This window comes from Somniosus microcephalus, unplaced genomic scaffold (assembly GCF_052327205.1).
Source record: "Somniosus microcephalus isolate GS21.2 unplaced genomic scaffold, FLI_Smic_1.0 unresolved_chr1, whole genome shotgun sequence".
NCBI classification, from domain to species: Eukaryota; Metazoa; Chordata; class Chondrichthyes; order Squaliformes; family Somniosidae; genus Somniosus; species Somniosus microcephalus.
Window position 1 is genome coordinate 113,732,162 of NW_028225179.1, and position 26,608 is coordinate 113,758,769.

At 44.0% G+C, this 26,608-nt stretch overlaps 1 protein-coding gene across 1 annotated transcript in view; it reads left to right on the top strand.

Moving 5' to 3' along the window:
- LOC147095719 (uncharacterized) overlaps positions 1-25,488 on the top strand; it is a 250,160-nt gene extending 224,672 nt beyond the window's left edge. The window contains exons 6-10 of the mRNA XM_085974761.1: positions 15,474-15,506; positions 18,827-18,913; positions 19,468-19,503; positions 20,145-20,274; positions 24,807-25,488. Of these exons, the coding sequence (XP_085830887.1) occupies positions 15,474-15,506; positions 18,827-18,913; positions 19,468-19,503; positions 20,145-20,233 (245 nt within the window). The 3' untranslated portion in view covers positions 20,234-20,274; positions 24,807-25,488. The remainder of the gene's footprint in view (positions 1-15,473; positions 15,507-18,826; positions 18,914-19,467; positions 19,504-20,144; positions 20,275-24,806) is intronic.
- The last annotated feature ends 1,120 nt before the right edge of the window (positions 25,489-26,608 follow it).

Consider the following 26,608-nt stretch of genomic DNA (forward strand, 5'->3'; position numbering starts at 1 on the left):
CCTATGTATTAACCCCATTGTTGGGAGATTTCCTCTGATACCTGTGTGTTTATCCCATTGTTGGGAGATTTCCTCTGATCCCTATGTATTAACCCCATTGTTGGGAGATTTCCCCTGATCCCTATGTATTAACCCCATTGTTGGGAGATTTCCTCTGATCCCTATGTATTAACCCCATTGATGGGAGATTTCCTCTGATACCTGTGTGTTTATCCCATTGTTGGGAGATTTCCCCTGATCCCTATGTATTAACCCCATTGTTGGGAGATTTCCTCTGATCCCTATGTATTATCCCATTTTTGGGAGATTTCCTCTGATCCCTATGTATTAACCCCATTGATGGGAGATTTCCTCTGATCCCTATGTATTATCCCCATTGTTGGGAGATTTCCTCTGATCCCTATGTATTAATCCCAATGTTGGGAGATTTCCTCTGATCCCTATGTATTAATCCCAATGTTGGGAGATTTCCTCTGATCCCTATGTATTATCCCATTTTTGGGAGATTTCCTCAGATCCCTATGTACTAACCCCATTGTTGGGAGATTTCCTCTGATCCCTATGTATTAACCCCATTGTTGGGAGATTTCCTCTGATACCTGTGTGTTTATCCCATTGTTGGGAGATTTCCTCTGATCCCTATGTACTAACCCCATTGTTGGGAGATTTCCCCTGATCCCTATGTACTAACCCCATTGTTGGGAGATTTCCTCTGATCCCTATGTTTTAATCCCAATGTTGGGAGATTTCCTCAGATCCCTATGTATTAACCCCAATGTTGGGAGATTTCCTCTGATCCCTATGTTTTAATCCCAATGTTGGGAGATTTCCTCTGATCCCTATGTTTTAATCCCAATGTTGGGAGATTTCCTCTGATCCCTATGTATTATCCCATTTTTGGGAGATTTCCTCAGATCCCTATGTATTATCCCATTTTTGGGAGATTTCCTCAGATCCCTATGTATTATCCCATTTTTGGGAGATTTCCTCAGATCCCTATGTATTAATCCATTGTTGGGAGATTTCTCCTGATCCCTATGTATTATCCCCATTGTTGGGAGATTTCCCCTGATCCCTATGTACTAACCCCATTGTTGGGAGATTTCCTCTGATCCCTATGTTTTAATCCCAATGTTGGGAGATTTCCCCTGATCCCTATGTATTAACCCCATTGTTGGGAGATTTCCTCTGATCCCTATGTATTATCCCCATTGTTGGGAGATTTTCCCTGATCCCTATGTACTAACCCCATTGTTGGGAGATTTCCTCTGATCCCTATGTATTATCCCATTGTTGGGTGATTTCCTCTGATCCCTATGTATTAACCCCATTGTTGGGAGATTTCTCCTGATCCCTATGTATTAACCCCATTGTTGGGAGATTTCCCCTGATCCCCATGTATTATCCCATTGTTGGGAGATTTCCGCTGATCCTGTGTGTTTATCCCATTGTTGGAAGATTTCCTCTGATCCCTGTGTGTTTATCCCATTGTTCGGAGATTTCCTCTGATCCTGTGTGTTTATCCCATTGTTGGAAGATGTCCTCTGATCCCTGTGTGTTTATCCCATTGTTCGGAGATTTCCTCTGATCCCTATGTATTATCCCATTGTTGGGAGATTTCCTTGATCCCTATGTATTATCCCCATTGTTGGGAGATTTCCTCTGATCCCTATGTATTATCCCATTTTTGGGAGATTTCCTCAGATCCCTATGTATTAATCCATTGTTGGGAGACTTCATTTGATCCCTATGTATTAACCCAATTGTTGGGAGATTTCCCCTGATCCCTATGTATTAACCCCATTGTTGGGAGATTTCCTCTGATCCCTATGTGTTAATCCCATTGTTGGGAGATTTCCCCTGATCCCTATGTTAATCCCATTGTTGGGAGATTTCCTCTGATCCCTATGTATTATCCCCATTGTTGGGAGATTTCCTCTGATCCCTATGTATTAACCCCATTGTTGGGAGATTTCCTCTGATCCCTATGTATTAACCCCATTGTTGGGAGATTGCTTCTGATCCCTATGTTTTAATCCCATTGTTGGGAGATTTCCTCTGATCCCTATGTATTAATCCCAATGTTGGGAGATTTCCTCTGATCCCTATGTATTAATCCCAATGTTGGGAGATTTCCTCTGATCCCTATGTATTATCCCATTTTTGGGAGATTTCCTCAGATCCCTATGTACTAACCCCATTGTTGGGAGATTTCCTCTGATCCCTATGTATTAACCCCATTGTTGGGAGATTTCCTCTGATCCCTATGTACTAACCCCATTGTTGGGAGATTTCCCCTGATCCCTATGTACTAACCCCATTGTTGGGAGATTTCCTCTGATCCCTATGTTTTAATCCCAATGTTGGGAGATTTCCTCTGATCCCTATGTACTAACCCCATTGTTGGGAGATTTCCCCTGATCCCTATGTATTAACCCCATTGTTGGGAGATTTCCTCTGATCCCTATGTATTAACCCCATTGATGGGAGATTTCCTCTGATACCTGTGTGTTTATCCCATTGTTGGGAGATTTCCCCTGATCCCTATGTATTAACCCCATTGTTGGGAGATTTCCTCTGATCCCTATGTATTATCCCATTTTTGGGAGATTTCCTCTGATCCCTATGTATTAACCCCATTGATGGGAGATTTCCTCTGATCCCTATGTATTATCCCCATTGTTGGGAGATTTCCTCTGATCCCTATGTATTAATCCCAATGTTGGGAGATTTCCTCTGATCCCTATGTATTAATCCCAATGTTGGGAGATTTCCTCTGATCCCTATGTATTATCCCATTTTTGGGAGATTTCCTCAGATCCCTATGTACTAACCCCATTGTTGGGAGATTTCCTCTGATCCCTATGTATTAACCCCATTGTTGGGAGATTTCCTCTGATACCTGTGTGTTTATCCCATTGTTGGGAGATTTCCTCTGATCCCTATGTACTAACCCCATTGTTGGGAGATTTCCCCTGATCCCTATGTACTAACCCCATTGTTGGGAGATTTCCTCTGATCCCTATGTTTTAATCCCAATGTTGGGAGATTTCCTCAGATCCCTATGTATTAACCCCAATGTTGGGAGATTTCCTCTGATCCCTATGTTTTAATCCCAATGTTGGGAGATTTCCTCTGATCCCTATGTTTTAATCCCAATGTTGGGAGATTTCCTCTGATCCCTATGTATTATCCCATTTTTGGGAGATTTCCTCAGATCCCTATGTATTATCCCATTTTTGGGAGATTTCCTCAGATCCCTATGTATTATCCCATTTTTGGGAGATTTCCTCAGATCCCTATGTATTAATCCATTGTTGGGAGATTTCTCCTGATCCCTATGTATTATCCCCATTGTTGGGAGATTTCCCCTGATCCCTATGTACTAACCCCATTGTTGGGAGATTTCCTCTGATCCCTATGTTTTAATCCCAATGTTGGGAGATTTCCCCTGATCCCTATGTATTAACCCCATTGTTGGGAGATTTCCTCTGATCCCTATGTATTATCCCCATTGTTGGGAGATTTTCCCTGATCCCTATGTACTAACCCCATTGTTGGGAGATTTCCTCTGATCCCTATGTATTATCCCATTGTTGGGTGATTTCCTCTGATCCCTATGTATTAACCCCATTGTTGGGAGATTTCTCCTGATCCCTATGTATTAACCCCATTGTTGGGAGATTTCCCCTGATCCCCATGTATTATCCCATTGTTGGGAGATTTCCGCTGATCCTGTGTGTTTATCCCATTGTTGGAAGATTTCCTCTGATCCCTGTGTGTTTATCCCATTGTTCGGAGATTTCCTCTGATCCTGTGTGTTTATCCCATTGTTGGAAGATGTCCTCTGATCCCTGTGTGTTTATCCCATTGTTCGGAGATTTCCTCTGATCCCTATGTATTATCCCATTGTTGGGAGATTTCCTTGATCCCTATGTATTATCCCCATTGTTGGGAGATTTCCTCTGATCCCTATGTATTATCCCATTTTTGGGAGATTTCCTCAGATCCCTATGTATTAATCCATTGTTGGGAGACTTCATTTGATCCCTATGTATTAACCCAATTGTTGGGAGATTTCCCCTGATCCCTATGTATTAACCCCATTGTTGGGAGATTTCCTCTGATCCCTATGTGTTAATCCCATTGTTGGGAGATTTCCCCTGATCCCTATGTTAATCCCATTGTTGGGAGATTTCCTCTGATCCCTATGTATTATCCCCATTGTTGGGAGATTTCCTCTGATCCCTATGTATTAACCCCATTGTTGGGAGATTTCCTCTGATCCCTATGTATTAACCCCATTGTTGGGAGATTGCTTCTGATCCCTATGTTTTAATCCCATTGTTGGGAGATTTCCTCTGATCCCTATGTATTAATCCCAATGTTGGGAGATTTCCTCTGATCCCTATGTATTAATCCCAATGTTGGGAGATTTCCTCTGATCCCTATGTATTATCCCATTTTTGGGAGATTTCCTCAGATCCCTATGTACTAACCCCATTGTTGGGAGATTTCCTCTGATCCCTATGTATTAACCCCATTGTTGGGAGATTTCCTCTGATACCTGTGTGTTTATCCCATTGTTGGGAGATTTCCTCTGATCCCTATGTACTAACCCCATTGTTGGGAGATTTCCCCTGATCCCTATGTACTAACCCCATTGTTGGGAGATTTCCTCTGATCCCTATGTTTTAATCCCAATGTTGGGAGATTTCCTCAGATCCCTATGTATTAACCCCAATGTTGGGAGATTTCCTCTGATCCCTATGTTTTAATCCCAATGTTGGGAGATTTCCTCTGATCCCTATGTTTTAATCCCAATGTTGGGAGATTTCCTCTGATCCCTATGTATTATCCCATTTTTGGGAGATTTCCTCAGATCCCTATGTATTATCCCATTTTTGGGAGATTTCCTCAGATCCCTATGTATTAATCCATTGTTGGGAGATTTCTCCTGATCCCTATGTACTATCCCCATTGTTGGGAGATTTCCCCTGATCCCTATGTACTAACCCCATTGTTGGGAGATTTCCTCTGATCCCTATGTTTTAATCCCAATGTTGGGAGATTTCCCCTGATCCCTATGTATTAACCCCATTGTTGGGAGATTTCCTCTGATCCCTATGTATTATCCCCATTGTTGGGAGATTTTCCCTGATCCCTATGTACTAACCCCATTGTTGGGAGATTTCCTCTGATCCCTATGTATTATCCCATTGTTGGGTGATTTCCTCTGATCCCTATGTATTAACCCCATTGTTGGGAGATTTCTCCTGATCCCTATGTATTAACCCCATTGTTGGGAGATTTCCCCTGATCCCCATGTATTATCCCATTGTTGGGAGATTTCCGCTGATCCTGTGTGTTTATCCCATTGTTGGAAGATTTCCTCTGATCCCTGTGTGTTTATCCCATTGTTCGGAGATTTCCTCTGATCCTGTGTGTTTATCCCATTGTTGGAAGATGTCCTCTGATCCCTGTGTGTTTATCCCATTGTTTGGAGATTTCCTCTGATCCCTATGTATTATCCCATTGTTGGGAGATTTCCTTGATCCCTATGTATTATCCCCATTGTTGGGAGATTTCCTCTGATCCCTATGTATTATCCCATTTTTGGGAGATTTCCTCAGATCCCTATGTATTAATCCATTGTTGGGAGACTTCATTTGATCCCTATGTATTCACCCAATTGTTGGGAGATTTCCCCTGATCCCTATGTATTAACCCCATTGTTGGGAGATTTCCTCTGATCCCTATGTGTTAATCCCATTGTTGGGAGATTTCCCCTGATCCCTATGTTAATCCCATTGTTGGGAGATTTCCTCTGATCCCTATGTATTATCCCCATTGTTGGGAGATTTCCTCTGATCCCTATGTATTAACCCCATTGTTGGGAGATTTCCTCTGATCCCTATGTATTAACCCCATTGTTGGGAGATTGCTTCTGATCCCTATGTTTTAATCCCATTGTTGGGAGATTTCCTCTGATCCCTATGTATTAATCCCAATGTTGGGAGATTTCCTCTGATCCCTATGTATTAATCCCAATGTTGGGAGATTTCCTCTGATCCCTATGTATTATCCCATTTTTGGGAGATTTCCTCAGATCCCTATGTACTAACCCCATTGTTGGGAGATTTCCTCTGATCCCTATGTATTAACCCCATTGTTGGGAGATTTCCTCTGATACCTGTGTGTTTATCCCATTGTTGGGAGATTTCCTCTGATCCCTATGTACTAACCCCATTGTTGGGAGATTTCCCCTGATCCCTATGTACTAACCCCATTGTTGGGAGATTTCCTCTGATCCCTATGTTTTAATCCCAATGTTGGGAGATTTCCTCAGATCCCTATGTATTAACCCCAATGTTGGGAGATTTCCTCTGATCCCTATGTTTTAATCCCAATGTTGGGAGATTTCCTCTGATCCCTATGTTTTAATCCCAATGTTGGGAGATTTCCTCTGATCCCTATGTATTATCCCATTTTTGGGAGATTTCCTCAGATCCCTATGTATTATCCCATTTTTGGGAGATTTCCTCAGATCCCTATGTATTATCCCATTTTTGGGAGATTTCCTCAGATCCCTATGTATTAATCCATTGTTGGGAGATTTCTCCTGATCCCTATGTACTATCCCCATTGTTGGGAGATTTCCCCTGATCCCTATGTACTAACCCCATTGTTGGGAGATTTCCTCTGATCCCTATGTTTTAATCCCAATGTTGGGAGATTTCCCCTGATCCCTATGTATTAACCCCATTGTTGGGAGATTTCCTCTGATCCCTATGTATTATCCCCATTGTTGGGAGATTTTCCCTGATCCCTATGTACTAACCCCATTGTTGGGAGATTTCCTCTGATCCCTATGTATTATCCCATTGTTGGGTGATTTCCTCTGATCCCTATGTATTAACCCCATTGTTGGGAGATTTCTCCTGATCCCTATGTATTAACCCCATTGTTGGGAGATTTCCCCTGATCCCCATGTATTATCCCATTGTTGGGAGATTTCCCCTGATCCTGTGTGTTTATCCCATTGTTGGAAGATTTCCTCTGATCCCTGTGTGTTTATCCCATTGTTCGGAGATTTCCTCTGATCCTGTGTGTTTATCCCATTGTTGGAAGATGTCCTCTGATCCCTGTGTGTTTATCCCATTGTTCGGAGATTTCCTCTGATCCCTATGTATTATCCCATTGTTGGGAGATTTCCTTGATCCCTATGTATTATCCCCATTGTTGGGAGATTTCCTCTGATCCCTATGTATTATCCCATTTTTGGGAGATTTCCTCAGATCCCTATGTATTAATCCATTGTTGGGAGACTTCATTTGATCCCTATGTATTAACCCAATTGTTGGGAGATTTCCCCTGATCCCTATGTATTAACCCCATTGTTGGGAGATTTCCTCTGATCCCTATGTGTTAATCCCATTGTTGGGAGATTTCCCCTGATCCCTATGTGTTAATCCCATTGTTGGGAGATTTCCTCTGATCCCTATGTATTATCCCCATTGTTGGGAGATTTCCTCTGATCCCTATGTATTAACCCCACTGTTGGGAGATTTCCTCTGATCCCTATGTATTAACCCCATTGTTGGGAGATTGCTTCTGATCCTATGTTTTAAACCCAATGTTGGGAGATTTTTCCTCTGATCCCTATGTTTTAATCCCAATGTTGGGAGATTTCCTCTGATCCCTATGTATTATCCCATTTTTGGGAGATTTCCTCAGATCCCTATGTATTAACCCCATTGTTGGGAGATTGCTTCTGATCCCTATGTATTAACCCCTTTGTTGGGAGATTCCCCCTGATCCCTATGTATTAACCCCATTGTTGGAAGATTTCCACTGATCCCTATGTATTAACCCCATTGTTGGGAGATTTCCCCTGATCCCTATGTATTAACCCCATTGTTGGGAGATTTCCCCTGATCCCTATGTTTTAATCCCAATGTTGGGAGATTTCCTCTGATCCCTATGTATTAACCACATTGTTGGGAGATTTCCTCTGATCCCTATGTATTAACCCCATTGTTGGGAGATTTCCCCTGATCCCTATGTATTAACCCCATTGTTGGGAGATTTCTCCTGATCCCTATGTATTATCCCCATTGTTGGGAGATTTCCTCTGATCCCTATGTATTATCCCATTGTTGGGAGATTTCCTCAGATCCCTATGTGTTAACCCCATTGTCGGGAGATTTCCCCTGATCCCTATGTATTAACCCCATTGTTGGGAGATTGCTTCTGATCCCTTTGTATTAACCACATTGTTGGGAGATTTCCTCTGATCCCAATGTATTAACCCCATTGTTGGAAGATTTCCACTGATCCCTATGTATTAACCCCATTGTTGGGAGATTTCCCCTGATCCCTATGTATTAACCCCATTGTTGGGAGATTTCCCCTGATCCCTATGTCTTATCCCATTGTTGGGAGATTTCCTCTGATCCCTATGTATTAACCCCTTTGTTGGGAGATTCCCCCTGATCCCTATGTATTAACCCCATTGTTGGGAGATTTCCCCTGATCCCTATGTTTTAATCCCAATGTTGGGAGATTTCCTCTGATCCCTATGTATTAATCACATTGTTGGGAGATTTCCTCTGATCCCAATGTATTAACCCCCATTGTTGGGAGATTTCCCCTGATCCCTATGTATTAACCCCATTGTTGGGAGATTTCTCCTGATCCCTATGTATTATCCCCATTGTTGGGAGATTTCCTCTGATCCCTATGTATTATCCCATTGTTGGGAGATTTCCTCAGATCCCTATGTGTTAACCCCATTATCGGGAGATTTCCTCTGATCCCTATGTATTATCCCATTTTTGGGAGATTTCCTCAGATCCCTATGTATTAACCCCATTGTTGGAAGATTTCCTCTGATCCCTGTGTGTTTATCCCATTGTTGGAAGATTTCCTCTGATCCCTGTGTGTTTCTCCCATTGTTGGAAGATTTCCCCTGATCCCTGTGTATTAACCCCATTGATGGGAGATTTCCCCTGATCCCTATGTATTAACCCCATTGTTGGGAGATTTCTCCTGATCCCTATGTATTATCCCATTGTTGGGAGATTTCCTCTGATCCCTATGTATTAACCCCTTTGTTGGGAGATTCCCCCTGATCCCTATGTATTATCCCATTGTTGGGAGATTTCCCCTGATCCCTATGTATTATCCCATTGTTGGGAGATTTCCTTGATCCCTATGTATTATCCCATTGTTGGGAGATTTCCTCAGATCCCTATGTATTATCCCATTGTTGGGAGATTCCCCCTGATCCCTATGTATTATCCCATTGTTGGGAGATTTCCCCTGATCCCTATGTATTATCCCATTGTTGGGAGATTTCCTTGATCCCTATGTATTATCCCATTTTTGGGAGATTTCCTCAGATCCCTATGTATTAATCCATTGTTGAGAGACTTCATTTGATCCCTATGTATTATCCCATTGTTGGGAGATTTCCCCTGATCCCTATGTATTATCCCATTGTTGGGAGATTTCCTCAGATCCCTATGTATTAAATCCATTGTTGGGAGATTTCCTCTGATCCCTATGTATTAATCCCATTGTTGGGAGATTTCCCCTGATCCCGATGTATTAAATCCATTGTTGGGAGATTTCCACTGATCCCTATGTGTTAATCCATTGTTGGGAGATTCCCCCTGATCCCTATGTGTTAATCCCATTGTTGGGAGATTTCCTCTGATCCCTATGTATTATCCCCATTGTTGGGAGATTTCCTCTGATCCCTATGTATTAATCCATTGTTGGGAGATTTCCTCTGACCCCTATGTATTAACCCCATTGTTGGAAGATTTCCTCTGATCCCTGTGTATTAAACACATTGTTGGGTGATTTCCTCTGATCCCTATGTATTAACCACATTGATGGGAGATTTCCTCTGATCCCTATGTATTAACCACATTGTTGGGTGATTTCCTCTGATCCCTATGTATTAACCACATTGATGGGAGATTTCCTCTGATCCCTATGTATTAACCCCATTGTTGGGAGATTTCCTCTGATCCCTGTGTATTAACCACATTGTTGGGAGATTTCCCCTGATCCCTATGTATTAACCACATTGATGGGAGATTTCCTCTGATCCCTATGTATTATCCCCATTGTTGGGAGATTTCCCCTGATCCCTATGTATTATCCCATTGTTGGGAGATTTCCCCTGATCCCTATGTATTAACCCCATTGTTGGGAGATTTCCTCTGATCCCTATGTATTATCCCATTGTTGGGAGATTTCCCCTGATCCCTATGTATTAACCCCATTGTTGGGAGATTTCCTCTGATCCCTATGTATTAACCCCATTGTTGGGAGATTTCCCCTGATCCCTATGTATTAACCCCATTGTTGGGAGATTTCCTCTGATCCCTATGTATTAACCCCATTGTTGGGAGATTTCCCCTGATCCCTATGTATTATCCCATTGTTGGGAGATTTCCCCTGATCCCTATGTATTAACCCCATTGTTGGGAGATTTCCTCTGATCCCTATGTATTAACCCCATTGTTGGGAGATTTCCCCTGATCCCTATGTATTATCCCATTGTAGGGAGATTTCCCCTGATCCCTATGTATTAACCCCATTGTTGGGAGATTTCCTCTGATCCCTATGTACTAACCCCATTGTTGGGAGATTTCCTCTGATCCCTATGTTTTAATCCCAATGTTGGGAGATTTCCCCTGATCCCTATGTATTAACCCCATTGTTGGGAGATTTCCTCTGATCCCTATGTATTATCCCCATTGTTGGGAGATTTTCCCTGATCCCTATGTACTAACCCCATTGTTGGGAGATTTCCTCTGATCCCTATGTATTATCCCATTGTTGGGTGATTTCCTCTGATCCCTATGTATTAACCCCATTGTTGGGAGATTTCTCCTGATCCCTATGTATTAACCCCATTGTTGGGAGATTTCCCCTGATCCCCATGTATTATCCCATTGTTGGGAGATTTCCCCTGATCCTGTGTGTTTATCCCATTGTTGGAAGATTTCCTCTGATCCCTGTGTGTTTATCCCATTGTTCGGAGATTTCCTCTGATCCTGTGTGTTTATCCCATTGTTGGAAGATGTCCTCTGATCCCTGTGTGTTTATCCCATTGTTCGGAGATTTCCTCTGATCCCTATGTATTATCCCATTGTTGGGAGATTTCCTTGATCCCTATGTATTATCCCCATTGTTGGGAGATTTCCTCTGATCCCTATGTATTATCCCATTTTTGGGAGATTTCCTCAGATCCCTATGTATTAATCCATTGTTGGGAGACTTCATTTGATCCCTATGTATTAACCCAATTGTTGGGAGATTTCCCCTGATCCCTATGTATTAACCCCATTGTTGGGAGATTTCCTCTGATCCCTATGTGTTAATCCCATTGTTGGGAGATTTCCCCTGATCCCTATGTGTTAATCCCATTGTTGGGAGATTTCCTCTGATCCCTATGTATTATCCCCATTGTTGGGAGATTTCCTCTGATCCCTATGTATTAACCCCATTGTTGGGAGATTTCCTCTGATCCCTATGTATTAACCCCATTGTTGGGAGATTGCTTCTGATCCCTATGTTTTAATCCCAATGTTGGGAGATTTCCTCTGATCCCTATGTTTTAATCCCAATGTTGGGAGATTTCCTCTGATCCCTATGTATTATCCCATTTTTGGGAGATTTCCTCAGATCCCTATGTATTAACCCCATTGTTGGGAGATTGCTTCTGATCCCTATGTATTAACCCCTTTGTTGGGAGATTCCCCCTGATCCCTATGTATTAACCCCATTGTTGGAAGATTTCCACTGATCCCTATGTATTAACCCCATTGTTGGGAGATTTCCCCTGATCCCTATGTATTAACCCCATTGTTGGGAGATTTCCCCTGATCCCTATGTTTTAATCCCAATGTTGGGAGATTTCCTCTGATCCCTATGTATTAACCACATTGTTGGGAGATTTCCTCTGATCCCTATGTATTAACCCCATTGTTGGGAGATTTCCCCTGATCCCTATGTATTAACCCCATTGTTGGGAGATTTCTCCTGATCCCTATGTATTATCCCCATTGTTGGGAGATTTCCTCTGATCCCTATGTATTATCCCATTGTTGGGAGATTTCCTCAGATCCCTATGTGTTAACCCCATTGTCGGGAGATTTCCCCTGATCCCTATGTATTAACCCCATTGTTGGGAGATTGCTTCTGATCCCTTTGTATTAACCACATTGTTGGGAGATTTCCTCTGATCCCAATGTATTAACCCCATTGTTGGAAGATTTCCACTGATCCCTATGTATTAACCCCATTGTTGGGAGATTTCCCCTGATCCCTATGTATTAACCCCATTGTTGGGAGATTTCCCCTGATCCCTATGTCTTATCCCATTGTTGGGAGATTTCCTCTGATCCCTATGTATTAACCCCTTTGTTGGGAGATTCCCCCTGATCCCTATGTTTTAATCCCAATGTTGGGAGATTTCCTCTGATCCCTATGTATTAACCACATTGTTGGGAGATTTCCTCTGATCCCAATGTATTAACCCCATTGTTGGGAGATTTCCCCTGATCCCTATGTATTAACCCCATTGTTGGGAGATTTCTCCTGATCCCTATGTATTATCCCCATTGTTGGGAGATTTCCTCTGATCCCTATGTATTATCCCATTGTTGGGAGATTTCCTCAGATCCCTATGTGTTAACCCCATTATCGGGAGATTTCCTCTGATCCCTATGTATTATCCCATTTTTGGGAGATTTCCTCAGATCCCTATGTATTAACCCCATTGTTGGAAGATTTCCTCTGATCCCTGTGTGTTTATCCCATTGTTGGAAGATTTCCTCTGATCCCTGTGTGTTTCTCCCATTGTTGGAAGATTTCCCCTGATCCCTATGTATTATCCCATTATTGGGAGATTTCCTCTGATCCCTATGTATTAACCCCTTTGTTGGGAGATTCCCCCTGATCCCTATGTATTATCCCATTGTTGGGAGATTTCCCCTGATCCCTATGTATTATCCCATTGTTGGGAGATTTCCTTGATCCCTATGTATTATCCCATTGTTGGGAGATTTCCTCAGATCCCTATGTATTATCCCATTGTTGGGAGATTCCCCCTGATCCCTATGTATTATCCCATTGTTGGGAGATTTCCCCTGATCCCTATGTATTATCCCATTGTTGGGAGATTTCCTTGATCCCTATGTATTATCCCATTTTTGGGAGATTTCCTCAGATCCCTATGTATTAATCCATTGTTGAGAGACTTCATTTGATCCCTATGTATTATCCCATTGTTGGGAGATTTCCCCTGATCCCTATGTATTAAATCCATTGTTGGGAGATTTCCTCTGATCCCTATGTATTAATCCCATTGTTGGGAGATTTCCCCTGATCCCTATGTATTAAATCCATTATTGGGAGATTTCCACTGATCCCTATGTGTTAATCCCATTGTTGGGAGATTCCCCCTGATCCCTATGTGTTAATCCCATTGTTGGGAGATTTCCTCTGATCCCTATGTATTATCCCCATTGTTGGGAGATTTCCTCTGATCCCTATGTATTAATCCATTGTTGGGAGATTTCCTCTGACCCCTATGTATTAACCCCATTGTTGGAAGATTTCCTCTGATCCCTGTGTATTAAACACATTGTTGGGTGATTTCCTCTGATCCCTATGTATTAACCACATTGATGGGAGATTTCCTCTGATCCCTATGTATTAACCACATTGTTGGGTGATTTCCTCAGATCCCTATGTATTAACCACATTGATGGGAGATTTCCTCTGATCCCTATGTATTAACCCCATTGTTGGGAGATTTCCTCTGATCCCTGTGTATTAACCACATTGTTGGGAGATTTCCCCTGATCCCTATGTATTAACCACATTGATGGGAGATTTCCTCTGATCCCTATGTATTAACCCCATTGTTGGGAGATTTCCCCTGATCCCTATGTATTATCCCATTGTTGGGAGATTTCCCCTGATCCCTATGTATTAACCCCATTGTTGGGAGATTTCCTCTGATCCCTATGTATTATCCCATTGTTGGGAGATTTCCCCTGATCCCTATGTATTAACCCCATTGTTGGGAGATTTCCTCTGATCCCTATGTATTAACCCCATTGTTGGGAGATTTCCCCTGATCCCTATGTATTAACCCCATTGTTGGGAGATTTCCTCTGATCCCTATGTATTAACCCCATTGTTGGGAGATTTCCCCTGATCCCTATGTATTATCCCATTGTTGGGAGATTTCCCCTGATCCCTATGTATTAACCCCATTGTTGGGAGATTTCCTCTGATCCCTATGTATTAACCCCATTGTTGGGAGATTTCCCCTGATCCCTATGTATTATCCCATTGTAGGGAGATTTCCCCTGATCCCTATGTATTAACCCCATTGTTGGGAGATTTCCTCTGATCCCTATGTACTAACCCCATTGTTGGGAGATTTCCTCTGATCCCTATGTATTAACCCCATTGTTGGGAGATTTCCTCTGATCCCTATGTATTATCCCCATTGTTGGGAGATTTCCTCTGATCCCTATGTATTAACCACATTGATGGGAGATTTCCTCTGATCCCTATGTATTATCCCCATTGTTGGGAGATTTCCTCTGATCCCTATGTATTAACCCCATTGTTGGGAGATTTCCTCTGATCCCTATGTATTAAACCCATTGTTGGGAGATTGCTTCTGATCCCTATGTATTAACCACATTGTTGGGAGATTTCCTCTGATCCCTATGTATTAACCACATTGTTGGGAGATTTCCCCTGATCCCTATGTATTATCCCCATTGTTGGGAGATTTCCCCTGATCCCTATGTATTATCCCCATTGTTGGGAGATTTCCCCTGATCCCTATGTATTAACCACATTGTTGGGAGATTTCCCCTGATCCCTATGTAATAACCACATTGTTGGGAGATTTCCCCTGATCCCTATGTATTATCCCCATTTTTGGGAGATTTCCCCTGATCCCTATGTATTATCCCCATTGTTGGGAGATTTCCTCTGATCCCTATGTACTAACCCCATTGTTGGAAGATTTCCTCTGATCCCTATGTACTAACCCCATTGTTGGGAGATTTCCTCTGATCCCTATGTATTAACCCCATTGTTGGGAGATTTCCTTTGAATCCTATTTCAAACGGTATTATGATTTTGCTAACAATAGCAAGATTGCAAAATAATCCCCACTTTTACAAAGGTTTGCATCAAAACCAGCCCCTAACCGGATCGGAATGACCAGGGGTATCGATAGATTTTTAGATGATGATCTCACCTGATCACTGTTTTCCTAACTGGTATAAAAACTGCTGAGCAAGAGAGCGGGCTCTCGAGGCTAATCTTCTGAAATAAGTTGATGACACAGAAAATTGGAAGAAGGTGGAAATACATTGTTATCAGATACGCGAGCTCATGTTTTTCTATCTATCTTGCAGCTGATCCTGCCCTGAATGACAAATCAGTTCAAAGTGAGTATTGACAGGGCGTCATATGCTTAGGATACTGGGGGTGAAATTGGACACGGCTGAGGACTTAACCCTGGCGGAATGGCACTCGTACCACATGGCCGATGTTCAGTTCTGTTGAAGTCAATGGGAGTGAACATCCGGCGGTTTTACAAACCTGCACTGATCCATTTCCACCTCACTATGTGTAGCCACTTATTCATTGCCGCCAGATGTGTTGTATTTGCAAATAATTTTTAAAATGAACCTATTGTTTCATAATGGCACTTGAGATCAATTGCGGGGGCAACTTGCCTGTTGGAAAACTGACAAAAATGGGTACGAGGCGAAATTACAAAATTTAGGGTTATTTTCACTGAAATTTAGAAAATTAAGCGGTGATTTGCTCGCAGTTTTCAAGATATTAAGGGGAACAGATAGGGTAGATCGAAATAAACCATTCCCACGGGTTGGGGAGTCTAGGACTAGGGGACAAAGTCTAAAAATTAGAACCAGACCTTTCAGGAGTGAAGTTAGAAAACGCTTCTACACGCTAAGGATGGTAGAAATTTGGAACTCTCTTCCGCAAACAGCAGTTGATGCTGGGTCGACTATTCATGTTAAATCTGAGTTCGATAGATTTCTGTTAACCACAGGTATTTAGGGATATGGGGCAACGGCGGGTATATATTTTTGTTTTTTCTTCCTGGGATGTGGGCGTCACTGGCAAGGCCGGCATTTATTGCCCATCTTGAGAAGGTGGTGGTGAGCTGCCTTCTTGAACCACTGCAGTCCGTGTGGTGAAGGCACTCCCACAGTGCTGTTAGGGAGGGAGTTCCAAGATTTTGACCCAGTGACGATGAAGGAACGGCAATATACTTCTAAAGTCAGGATGGTGTATAACTTGAAGGGGAACTTGGAGGTGGTGGTGTTCCCGTGTGCCTGTTGCCCTTGTCCTTCTAGGTGGAAGAGGTCGCAGGTTTGGGAAGTGCTGCTGAAGAAGCCTTGGCAAGTTGCTGCAGTGTATCTTGTAGATGGTACACATTGCAGCCACAGTGTGCCAGTAGTGGAGGGAGTGAATGTTAAAGGTGGTGGATGGGGTGCCAATCAAGCGGGCTGCTTTGTCCTGGATGGTGTCGAGCTTCTTGAGTGTTGTTGGAGCTGCACTCATCCAGGCAAGTGGAGCGTATTCCATCACACTCCTGACTTGTAGATGGTGGAAAGGCTTTGGGGAGTCAGGAGGTGAAACACTCGCAGCAGAATACCCAGCCTCTGGCCTGCTCTTGTAGCAACAGTATTTATGTGGCTGGTCCAGTTAAGTTTCTGGTCAATGGTGACTCCCAGGATGTTGATGGTGGGGGATTCGGCAATGGTACTACCATTGAATGTCAAGGGGCGGCGGTTAGACTCTTGCTTGTTGGAGATAGTCATTGCCTGGCACTTGTATAGCACAAATGTTACCTCTCACTTATCAACCCAAGCCTGAATGTTGACCAGGTCTTGTTGGATGAGGGCATGAACTGCTTGATTATCTGAGGAGTTGCGAATGGAACTGAACACTGTGCAATCCGCATATGGAGTTAGGTCACAGATCAGCCGTGATCTCATTGAATGGCGGAAAAGGCTCGAGGGGATAAATGGCCTCCTCCTGTTCCTATGTTCCGACTGAAGTCAGTAGAGAGTAATATTGGGCAGGGTGTAAAATCGGCATTCCACCTGCTCCCATGGGATTCCCACCTAACAAGTTTGGTTCAAATTACCGCCCATTCTAGCTTCTAGCATGGGTCACAAGTGAAATAAATTGGAGGACGTTGTGGTTGATGCTTGATGTTGGTGCGGGTGCAAGGAGCTGGGCTTTTGAATGAATTGTACTCGTCCTGTCATTGCTACGCTGTGTCACTGGTCGTCTACAGTACAAAATAAAGCTTCAATTCTTCGGTAGTGTAATTGGAGAATCATACTGCACTGGAGGAGACCATTCGGCTCATCGTGCCTGTGAAAGAGCTTTCCAATTAGTCCCACTACCCCCTGCTCTTTCCCCATAGCCCTGCAAACTCTTCCATCTCAGGTATATTCCCTTTTGAAAGTTACTATTGAATCTGCTTCCACCGCCCTTTCAGGCAGTACATTCCAGTTCACAACAGCTGGCTGTGTAAAAACATTTCTCCTCATCTGACCTCTGGTTCTTCTGCCAATTGGAGAGCTCTTTCACAGGCACGATGGGCTGAGTGGTCTCCTCCAGTGCAGTATGATTCTCCAATTACACCACCGAAGAATTGAAGCTTTATTTTGTACTGTAGGCGACCAGTGTTCAGCGCCATTCACAACTCCTCAGATAATGAAGCAGTCCATGCCTGCATGCAACAAGACCTGGGCAACGTTCAGGCTTGGGCTGATAAGTGGCAGGTAACATTCATGCTACAGAAGTACCAGGCAATGACTATCTCCAACAAGTGAGAGTCTAACCACCTCCCCTTGACATTCAATGGCATTACCGTCGCCGAACCCCCCACTATCAACATCCTGGGCGTCACTATAAGCCAGAAACTTAACTGGACCAGCCACATAAATACTGTGGCAACAAGAGCAGGTTAGAGGCTGGGTATTCTGTGGCGAGTGTCTCACCTCCTGACTCCCCAAAGCCTTTACACCATCTACAAGGCACAAGTAAGGAGTGTGAAGGAATACTCTCCACTTGCCTGGATGAGTGCAGCTCCAACAACACTCAAGAAGCTCGACACCATCCAGGACAAAGCAGCCCGCTTGATTGGCACCCCAGCCACCACTTTAAACATTCATTCCCTCCACCACCGGCGCACCGTGGCTGCAGTGTGAACCATCTGCAAGATGCACTGCAGCAACTCGCCAAGGCTTCTTCGGCAGCACCTCACAAACCCGCGACCTCTTCCACCTAGAAAGACAAAGGCAGCAGGCGCATGGGAACACCACCACCTCCAAGTTCCCCTCCAAGTCACACACCATCCTGACTTGGAAATATATCACCGATCCTTCATCGTCGCTGGGTCAAAATCCTGGAACTCCCTCCCTAACAGCGCTGTGGGAGTACCTTCACCACACGGACTGCAGCAGTTCAAGAAGGTGGCTCACCACCACCTTCTCAAGGGCAACTAGGGATGGGCAATAAATGCTGGCCTTGTCAGCGACGCCCACATCCCATAAGCGAATTTTAAAAAAATTACCTTAAATCTGCACTTTGATGACAAGTGCCATTCCTCAGTAAGCTTCGGTTTTCCAGTCGCGCCACCGATTTCTTCTCTACGTTGTCCTACATTAAAGGTGCTGGATAAATTCAAGTTGTCATTCTTATATATTTATATATGTAGACGTCTACCTTTGCGCGCTGGATCTCGGTTTGGATAAAGTGGGAACCTGCTCTTACATTTTGACAAAAGACTGGATGAAGAAAAATAGTAAGGAAATTCAAATCATTTTACTTAAGAGAGTGAGACGGCAATGGGGAACATTTACCTTTGGGCAATGGTGTAAAATGGGCGACTTCGAATTGGCAAATACTCAATCTGCCTCCACCCACACTTTCAGGCAATGCATTCCTGATTATAACAACTCTGCATAAAAAAATCTCCTGATCCTCCCCGGTTCTTGTTCAAATGATCTTAAATCTGTGTCCACTGCTTACTGACCCTCCCACCAGTAGAAACTGTTCCTCCCTATCCACTCTATCAAAACCCCTCATAATTATCAACACCTCTATTAAATGTCCAATTAACCTCCTTTGTCCTAAGTAGAACAATCCCAGCTTCTCCAGTCTCTCCACAAAACTGAGGTTCCTCAATCCTGGTGTCATTCCAGTGGCTCTCCTCTGCACCCTCTCCAAGGCCTTGACATCCTTCCTAAAGTGTGGTGCCCAGAATTGTAGCATTTGCAGTTTTTCAGCTGTTGGAGATGAAATAACCTGCCATTTTTTTTTGTTTCCCTTTTCTACACGATGGTGTCTGAACACAAGGAATCCATGAAGATGAAACCATCACTTTGGTGATTGGTAAGACAACACTTAGTAATGCCTCTAAAGATTACTGTAAACATCCACTCCCTCCACCACCAGCGCACCGTGGCTGCAGTGTGTGCTGTCCACGGCAGCACCTCGCCAAGGTTTCTTCGACAGCACCTCCCAAATCCACGACCTATGTATGGCTCTTCAACCTAGCACCCCTATTCTTACCGAGGCTAGGACAAGTTATCCAGGGAACGTGAATTTAAATCCCACCATGGCAGCTTGAGAATTTGAATTCAGTTTTTTTTTTAAAAACACAATCTGGAAATAAAAAGCTGGTCTCAGTAAAAGTGACCATGAAGCTGTCGGATTGTCTGATTCACTGATGTCCTTCAGGGAAGGAAACCTGCCACCGTTTCCCGGTCTGGCCTATATGTGACTCCAGTCCCACCCAGCAACGTGGCTGACTCTTAACTGCCCTCTGAAGTGGCCTAGCGAGCCACTCAGTTATAGCAACAGAGCTGGGCAATAAATGCTGGCCTTGCCAGCGACATCCACACCTTGAGAATGAAAACAATGATAGCCACTGAAATATTACCGAAAGTGATTCATACATATTTAATATTGTCTCTTCTAGTAGTTATATTTGTGTTCTCTCGTGCTGCTCGCTGATCTCACTTCTGATACAGGTGTTGTGGGGTGCGTGCTCGAAAAACTTGGCTCTGCTTTTCAAGAATGCCTGACCATGCAACACAAGAATGCACATGCTGAATTGTAAGCTACTGCATCAACACCCCTGGGTCACAGCAAGAGAAACAGGTAAAGTAGAATTTAAAACCTAGATTGAAACGGTGAGGTTTGCTTGTTAATTTTGCACTATGAGGGAAGAATTGCAGGGCAGGAGTACAAACAGCCAGGCTAGAGATCCAGAAGGATTTACTTTTCTCCTCCTCAAAGACACAAACACTTGGAAATGACCCAGTAGGGGTTGATTTTGACATATGTAGGCTTGCACAGAATGTACAGCACAGAAACAGGCCGTTCGGCCCTACTGGTCCATGTTGGTGTTTGTGCTCCACACCAGCCTCCTCCCACCTCTCTTCATCTCACCCTATCAGCATATCCTTCTATTCCTTTCTACATCATGTATTTATCTAGCTTCCCCTTAATTTCATCAATGCTCCTCGCCTCAACTACTCCTTGTGGTAGCAAGTTAATAACATAAGAACATAAGAAATAGGAGCAGGAGGAGACCATTCGGCCCCTTGAGCCTGCTCCGCCATTCAATAAGGTCATGGCTGATCTTCTACCTCATCTCCACTTTCCCGCACTATCCCCATATCCCTCGATTCCCTTAATATCCAAAAATCTATCGATCTCTATTTTGAATATACTCAACGACTGAGCCTCCACAGCCCTCTAGGGTAGAGAATTCCAAAGATTCACCACCCTGTGAGTGAAGAAATTTCTCCCCATCTCAGTCCTAAATGGCCGATCCCTTATTCTGAGACTGTGACCCCTGGTTCTAGACTCCCCAGCCAGCGGAAACATCCTCCCTGCATCTACCCTGTCAAGCCCTGTAATAATTTTGTATGTTTCAATGAGATCACCTCTCACTCTTCTAAACTCTAGAGAATACAGGCCTAGTCTACTCAATCTCTCCTCATAGGACAGTCTCCCCATCCCAGGAATCAGTCTGGTGAACCTTCGTTGCACTCCCTCTATGGCAAGTATATCCTTCCTTAGGTAAGGAGACCAAAACTGTACACAATACAATAGCCACTCGCTGGTTAAAGACGTTTCTCCTGAATTCCCTATTTGATTTATTAGTGACTATCTTATATTTATGACCTCGAGTTTTGGTCTCCCCCACAAGTGGAAACATCTTCTCTCCATCTACCCTATCGAACCCTTTCATAATCTTAAAGACCTCCATCAGGTCACCCCTGAGCCTTCTCTTTGTTCAATCTTCCCTGATAGGGATAGGCTCTCAGTTCTGGTGTGACCCTGTGTTAAAGGGATGAGGAAAAGGGCTGGGGACCCACCTCCTCAGAGCGAGAGCTTTTTTCGAATATTTGAATGCCGTGGGAATGTTGTGTCAATTCCTCCGGCGTCATTCTCCGGTCTGAACGGTAGATTTTAACACAACCCTTTCCAGCGGGAAAGTGACGGCAGTAGGTCTGTTTCCCGTTTTACGCTCTGCCCCATTTCACTTTCCGCTGACTTCAGTCGGGGTAAAATTGGTCTTGGGCGGTACGGGGGAAACGGGCAATAGTGAATGGGCAGCCTGCTTTAAACCCAATTCAAATACATGGTAAATGGGCCCATTGAAATGACAGACTGAGGAACTTGATAGGAATGCGTCAAGGATGCACATGTTAATATACAATTCTGAGGCAGTCCCTCGGAACCGAGGATGACTTGCTTCCACATTAAAAATGAGTTCGCAGGGGACTGATGAGTCCAGTGCGGGACCTACAGTCTCTGTCACAGGTGGGGCAGGCGGTGGTTGAAGGGGCGGGTGGGTGGGGTGCTTGGGTTGACGTGCGCTCCTTGCGCTGCCTGCGCTTGGCTTCCGCTTGCTCCCGGCGAAGAGACTCGAGGTGTTCGGCGCCTTCTCAGATGCTTCTCCTCCACTTTGCGCGGTCTTGGGCCAGGGATTCCCAGGTGTCGGTGGGGATGTTACACTTTTTCAAGGAGGCTTTGAGGATGTCCTTGAAGTGTTTCCTCTGCCCATCTGGGCTCTCTTGCCGTGCCGGAGCTCCGAGTAGAGCGCTTGTTTTGGGAGTCTCGTATCGGGCATGCGGACAATGTGACCCGTCCATCGGAGTTGATTGAGCATGGTCAAAGCTTGTTCTAATATACAATACATTAATGCTGTATAGTGTAATCTCCAGATCTGTGAAATAGCCTCCTAGGGAAGCTCATTAATATGTTGATTGCCTGGATGGTGTGAATTGAATGAGGTGTGAATCTAAACTGTTTCCACTGGCAGGAGCGTCGGTAACCAGAGGACACAGATTTAAGGTATTTGGCAATAGAAGAAGAGGGGAGATGAGGAAAATTTTTTTACGCAGCGAGTTGTTGTGACCTGGAATGCGCTGCCTGAAAGGGTGGTGGAAGCAGACTCAATCGTAACTTTCAAACTGGAATTGGAGATCTACTTGAAAAGGAACAATGTACCGGGCTATGGGGGAAGAGCAGGGACATGGGACTAATTGGATAAATTTGAATAAAGAGCTGGCACAGGCAACATCGGGCCGAATGGCCTCTTTCTGTGCTGTAAGATTCTGTGTCGAAGGAGTTTCAGAAGGCACCCAGCGGCAAACTAGTCCCCCATATTTGAATGAGGTGGAGTTTTAAACGTGTGACTGAAGAATGAATTAACAGGAAGAAATCAACTTTGTCAAATCAAAGCCCCTGTTTGGGCAAACATAATGGGGGCAATTTAACTTAACCCACCCATCGGGAAACTTATAGGATTGGGTGCTACGCTGATATTACTCCCCATTGAAGTCAGTGGAGATTAATATTGGGCGGAGTGTAACACGGCGTTCCACCTGATCCCGTGGGATTCCCGCCCGGTGAGTTAGGGTATAATGACCTCTCATGACCTTGAATTGCATTGTGTCATGTGTGGAATAAACATTTTGCAATGGCAAATACTTGAACATAAATTATCATTTAGATCTGGAAAGCCTGGTCAATTCTAAATTACAAACTTTGTTTAAAGTCCTCGACAGCAAAGGATACCTTTCCTGATCAGTTTTGGTACAAACACCTGAAGCACTTCTACCAAATTCCTGCCTGTGTTATTTTATCACAGGTTGTTAACCTGTAGCGCTGGTCAGCAATATACCCTCAGTACAAAGGAACAGGAGGAGGCCATTCAGCCCCTCGAGCCTGTTCCACCATTCAATGAGCTAATGGCTGATCTGTCTCCTAACTCCAGATACCCACCTTCGTTCCATATCACTTAATACCCTTACCCAACAAAAATCTATCCGCCTCAGTTTTCAATTGGCCTTTTTGGGAAGAGTATTCCAGATTTCCACCACCCTTTGTGTGAAAAAGTGCTTCCTGACATCACCCCTGAACGGCCTGGCTCTAATTTTAAGGTTATGCCCCTTCCTTGTTCTGGACTCCTGCACCAGAGGTAATAGTTTCTCTCTCTCTACCCCATCAACTCCTTCAATCATCTTCAACACCTCGATAACATCGCCACATTAATCTTCTATACTCGAGTGACTCCAAGCCTAGTTTATGCAACCTGTCCTCAAAATTTAACCTTTTAGCCCCGGGATCATTCTGGGGAATCTGCACTGCACCCTCTCCAAGGCCAATATATCCTTCCTGAGGTGCAGGGCCCAGAACTGAACGCACTGCTCCAGATGGGGTCTGATCAGAGCTTTATATAACTGCAGCATAACTTCCTCCCCTTTGTATTCCAGCCCCCTTTAGATGAAGGCTAACATTCCATGAGTCTTTTTAATTATTTTTTATACCTGTCCAGTAGTTTTCAGTATTTTCTGTACCTGGACCCCTAATCTCTCTGTTCCTTCGCAGTCCCGAGCCTCTTACCATTTTGAATATACTTTGATCTCTCTTTCTTGGGTCCAAAGTGGACAACCTCACACTTTCCCACGTTGAACTCCATCTGCCATCGTTTCGCCCACTCAGTTAATCTATTAATGTCCCTTTGCAACTTTCTGCTCCCATCTACACTACTTACTGTGCCACCTCTCTTAGGCAGTCCCTCGGAACTGAGGATGACTTGCTTCCCATTAAAAATGAGTTCGCAGGTGACTGATGAGTCCAATGCGGGACCTACAGTCTCTGTCACAGGTGGGGCAGACGGTGGTTGAAGGGGCAGGTGGGTGGGGTGCTTGGGTTGACGTGCGCTCCTTGCGCTGCCTGCGCTTGGCTTCCGCTTGCTCCCAGCGAAGAGACTCGAGGTGTTTGGCGCCTTCCCGGATGCTTCTCCTCCACTTTGTGCGGTCTTGAGCCAGGGATTCCCAGGTGTTGGTGGGGATGTTACACTTTTTCAAGGAGGCTGTGAGGGTGTCCTTGAAGCATTTCCTCTGCCCACCTGGAGCTCTCTTGCTGTGCCGGAGCTCCGAGTAGAGCGCTTGGTTTGGGAGTCTCGTATCGGGCATGCGGACGATGTGACCCGTCCATCGGAGCTGATTGAGCGTAGTCACATAGCTACCTAACTTAGTATCATCAGCACGCTTAGATATATGGCCCTCTATTCCTTCTTCTAAGTCATTAATAGATATAGTGAAAAGCTGAGTGAGATATTACTGGAGTGATCTCGTGGGTAATAACAATCTTGTTATTTGTTTGAACAGGTTATATTGCATCACCATTCACAATGAGGAAGAACCTCTTTAAAGACAGGCAGCTTCGTAATCGGCTAGTTTCATAATAGGCAATCGCTTTAGAAATGGATGGCTTCTTCGCCAATGGACAACCGCTGCAAGACAACTATCGCCAGACATTCACTTCTGTACAAATGACCAGCTTCTCCAGAAATGGACCATTTGTCCTGAAATGTATTTCTCAGTAAAGTTCATGAATTCGCACGCCTGCTAGGCAAGGCTCCCCACTCATGGGCATACCCGCCCCCCGCCATCATTCTCTATCATTTTGTTGGACCGGAAATCATGTGTCGCATCCCTTGAGTTCCCAATTTGCCCTCTTGTGGGGAGAAAGGCTCCGAGGCAGTAGCACATGGTCCTAAAACATCCTTTAATGTCCCCTTGAGGCTGCAGGGAGTGCTGTTGTGGCCATAGTTGTAATTATTAACTGATAATTTCTGGAAGTGAGTGGGTTCCTCGCTACGCAGCATTTCCTTATAGATTCATTAATTAGTTTTGCTTTTCATTTTATTTTTTGTCACGAGACATTCAAATGCTTTTGTTGCTGATTTGCTTCTTGCTTAAAAAAGTTTGACGTTTTGCGAACAGATATGTTTCCTGATCCTGTTAAACTTCACTTATTTTAAAAAATAAACCTCACTGTTCTTGCTTAGCCTGTTTGTGTTGTGTGTTTGATATAAATTGCAGCTTGCATATCTGAACTGGAAATAAAATGCATTACGATTTGTCCAATATACACAGAAAACAGAAGGAGACTGTAAATCTGTGAAATGTGCAATACGCAAAACGTTTTAATTTTCTCTCATACTACTTAGCTTAATACTTTTACATAAAATTTCTTTATTACTAAGCACAGAACCATTTAAAATAAATGGACTTTATTGCACAATTTAATTTAACCTAAATGCATTAAGCATTGAGCAGGTAGGGAAGTGGCTTTGAGCCCAAGATCTTATTGAATGGCGGAGCAGGCTCGAGGGGCCAAGTGGCCTATTCCTGCTCCTATTTCTTATGTTCTTATGACAGAACGACATAGGATCATTTGGAACAGGAGGAGGCCGTTCAGCCCCTCCCAGCCTGTTCCGCCATTCAATTAGATCATGACCGATCTGCAGCTCAACATCATTTACCCGCCTCTGCTCCATATCCCTCAATACCCTGAACCAACAAAAATCTATCGATCTCAGTCTTGATCATTTCAATTGGCCCCCAGCATCCACAGCCTTTAGGGGGAGAGAGTTCCAGATTTCCACTACCCTTTGTGTGGAAAGGTGCTTCCTGATTTCATTCCTGAATGTCCTAGCGCTAATTTTAAGATTATGCCCCCTTGTTCTGGATTCCCCAGCAGATGAAAAGCTTCCCTCCGCCTAATCTATTGAATCCCTGAATCAGTTTAAACAACATCTACAACTTGCATCGTCATCGCGCCTTTAACATAGTAAAACGTTCCAGGGTGCTCCACAGGAGCGTAACAAGACAACATTTGACACTGAGCCACATGAGGAGATATTAGGCCAGGTGAAGAGGTCGGTTATGAGAGCATCGTAATGGAGGAGAAAGAGAGATGCAGAAAGGTTTAGGGAAGGAATTCCAGAGCTTCGGGCCGAGGCAGCTGAAGGCGCGGCCGCTGATGGTGGAGCGATGAAAATCGGGGATGTGCAAGAGGCCAGAATTGTAGGAACGCAGAGATCTCGGAGGGTTGTTGGGCTCAATACCTGAAGATTGAATTTCTGTATTTCTAGATTATGAGGCTGCAGGTTACTCCTTCAGAT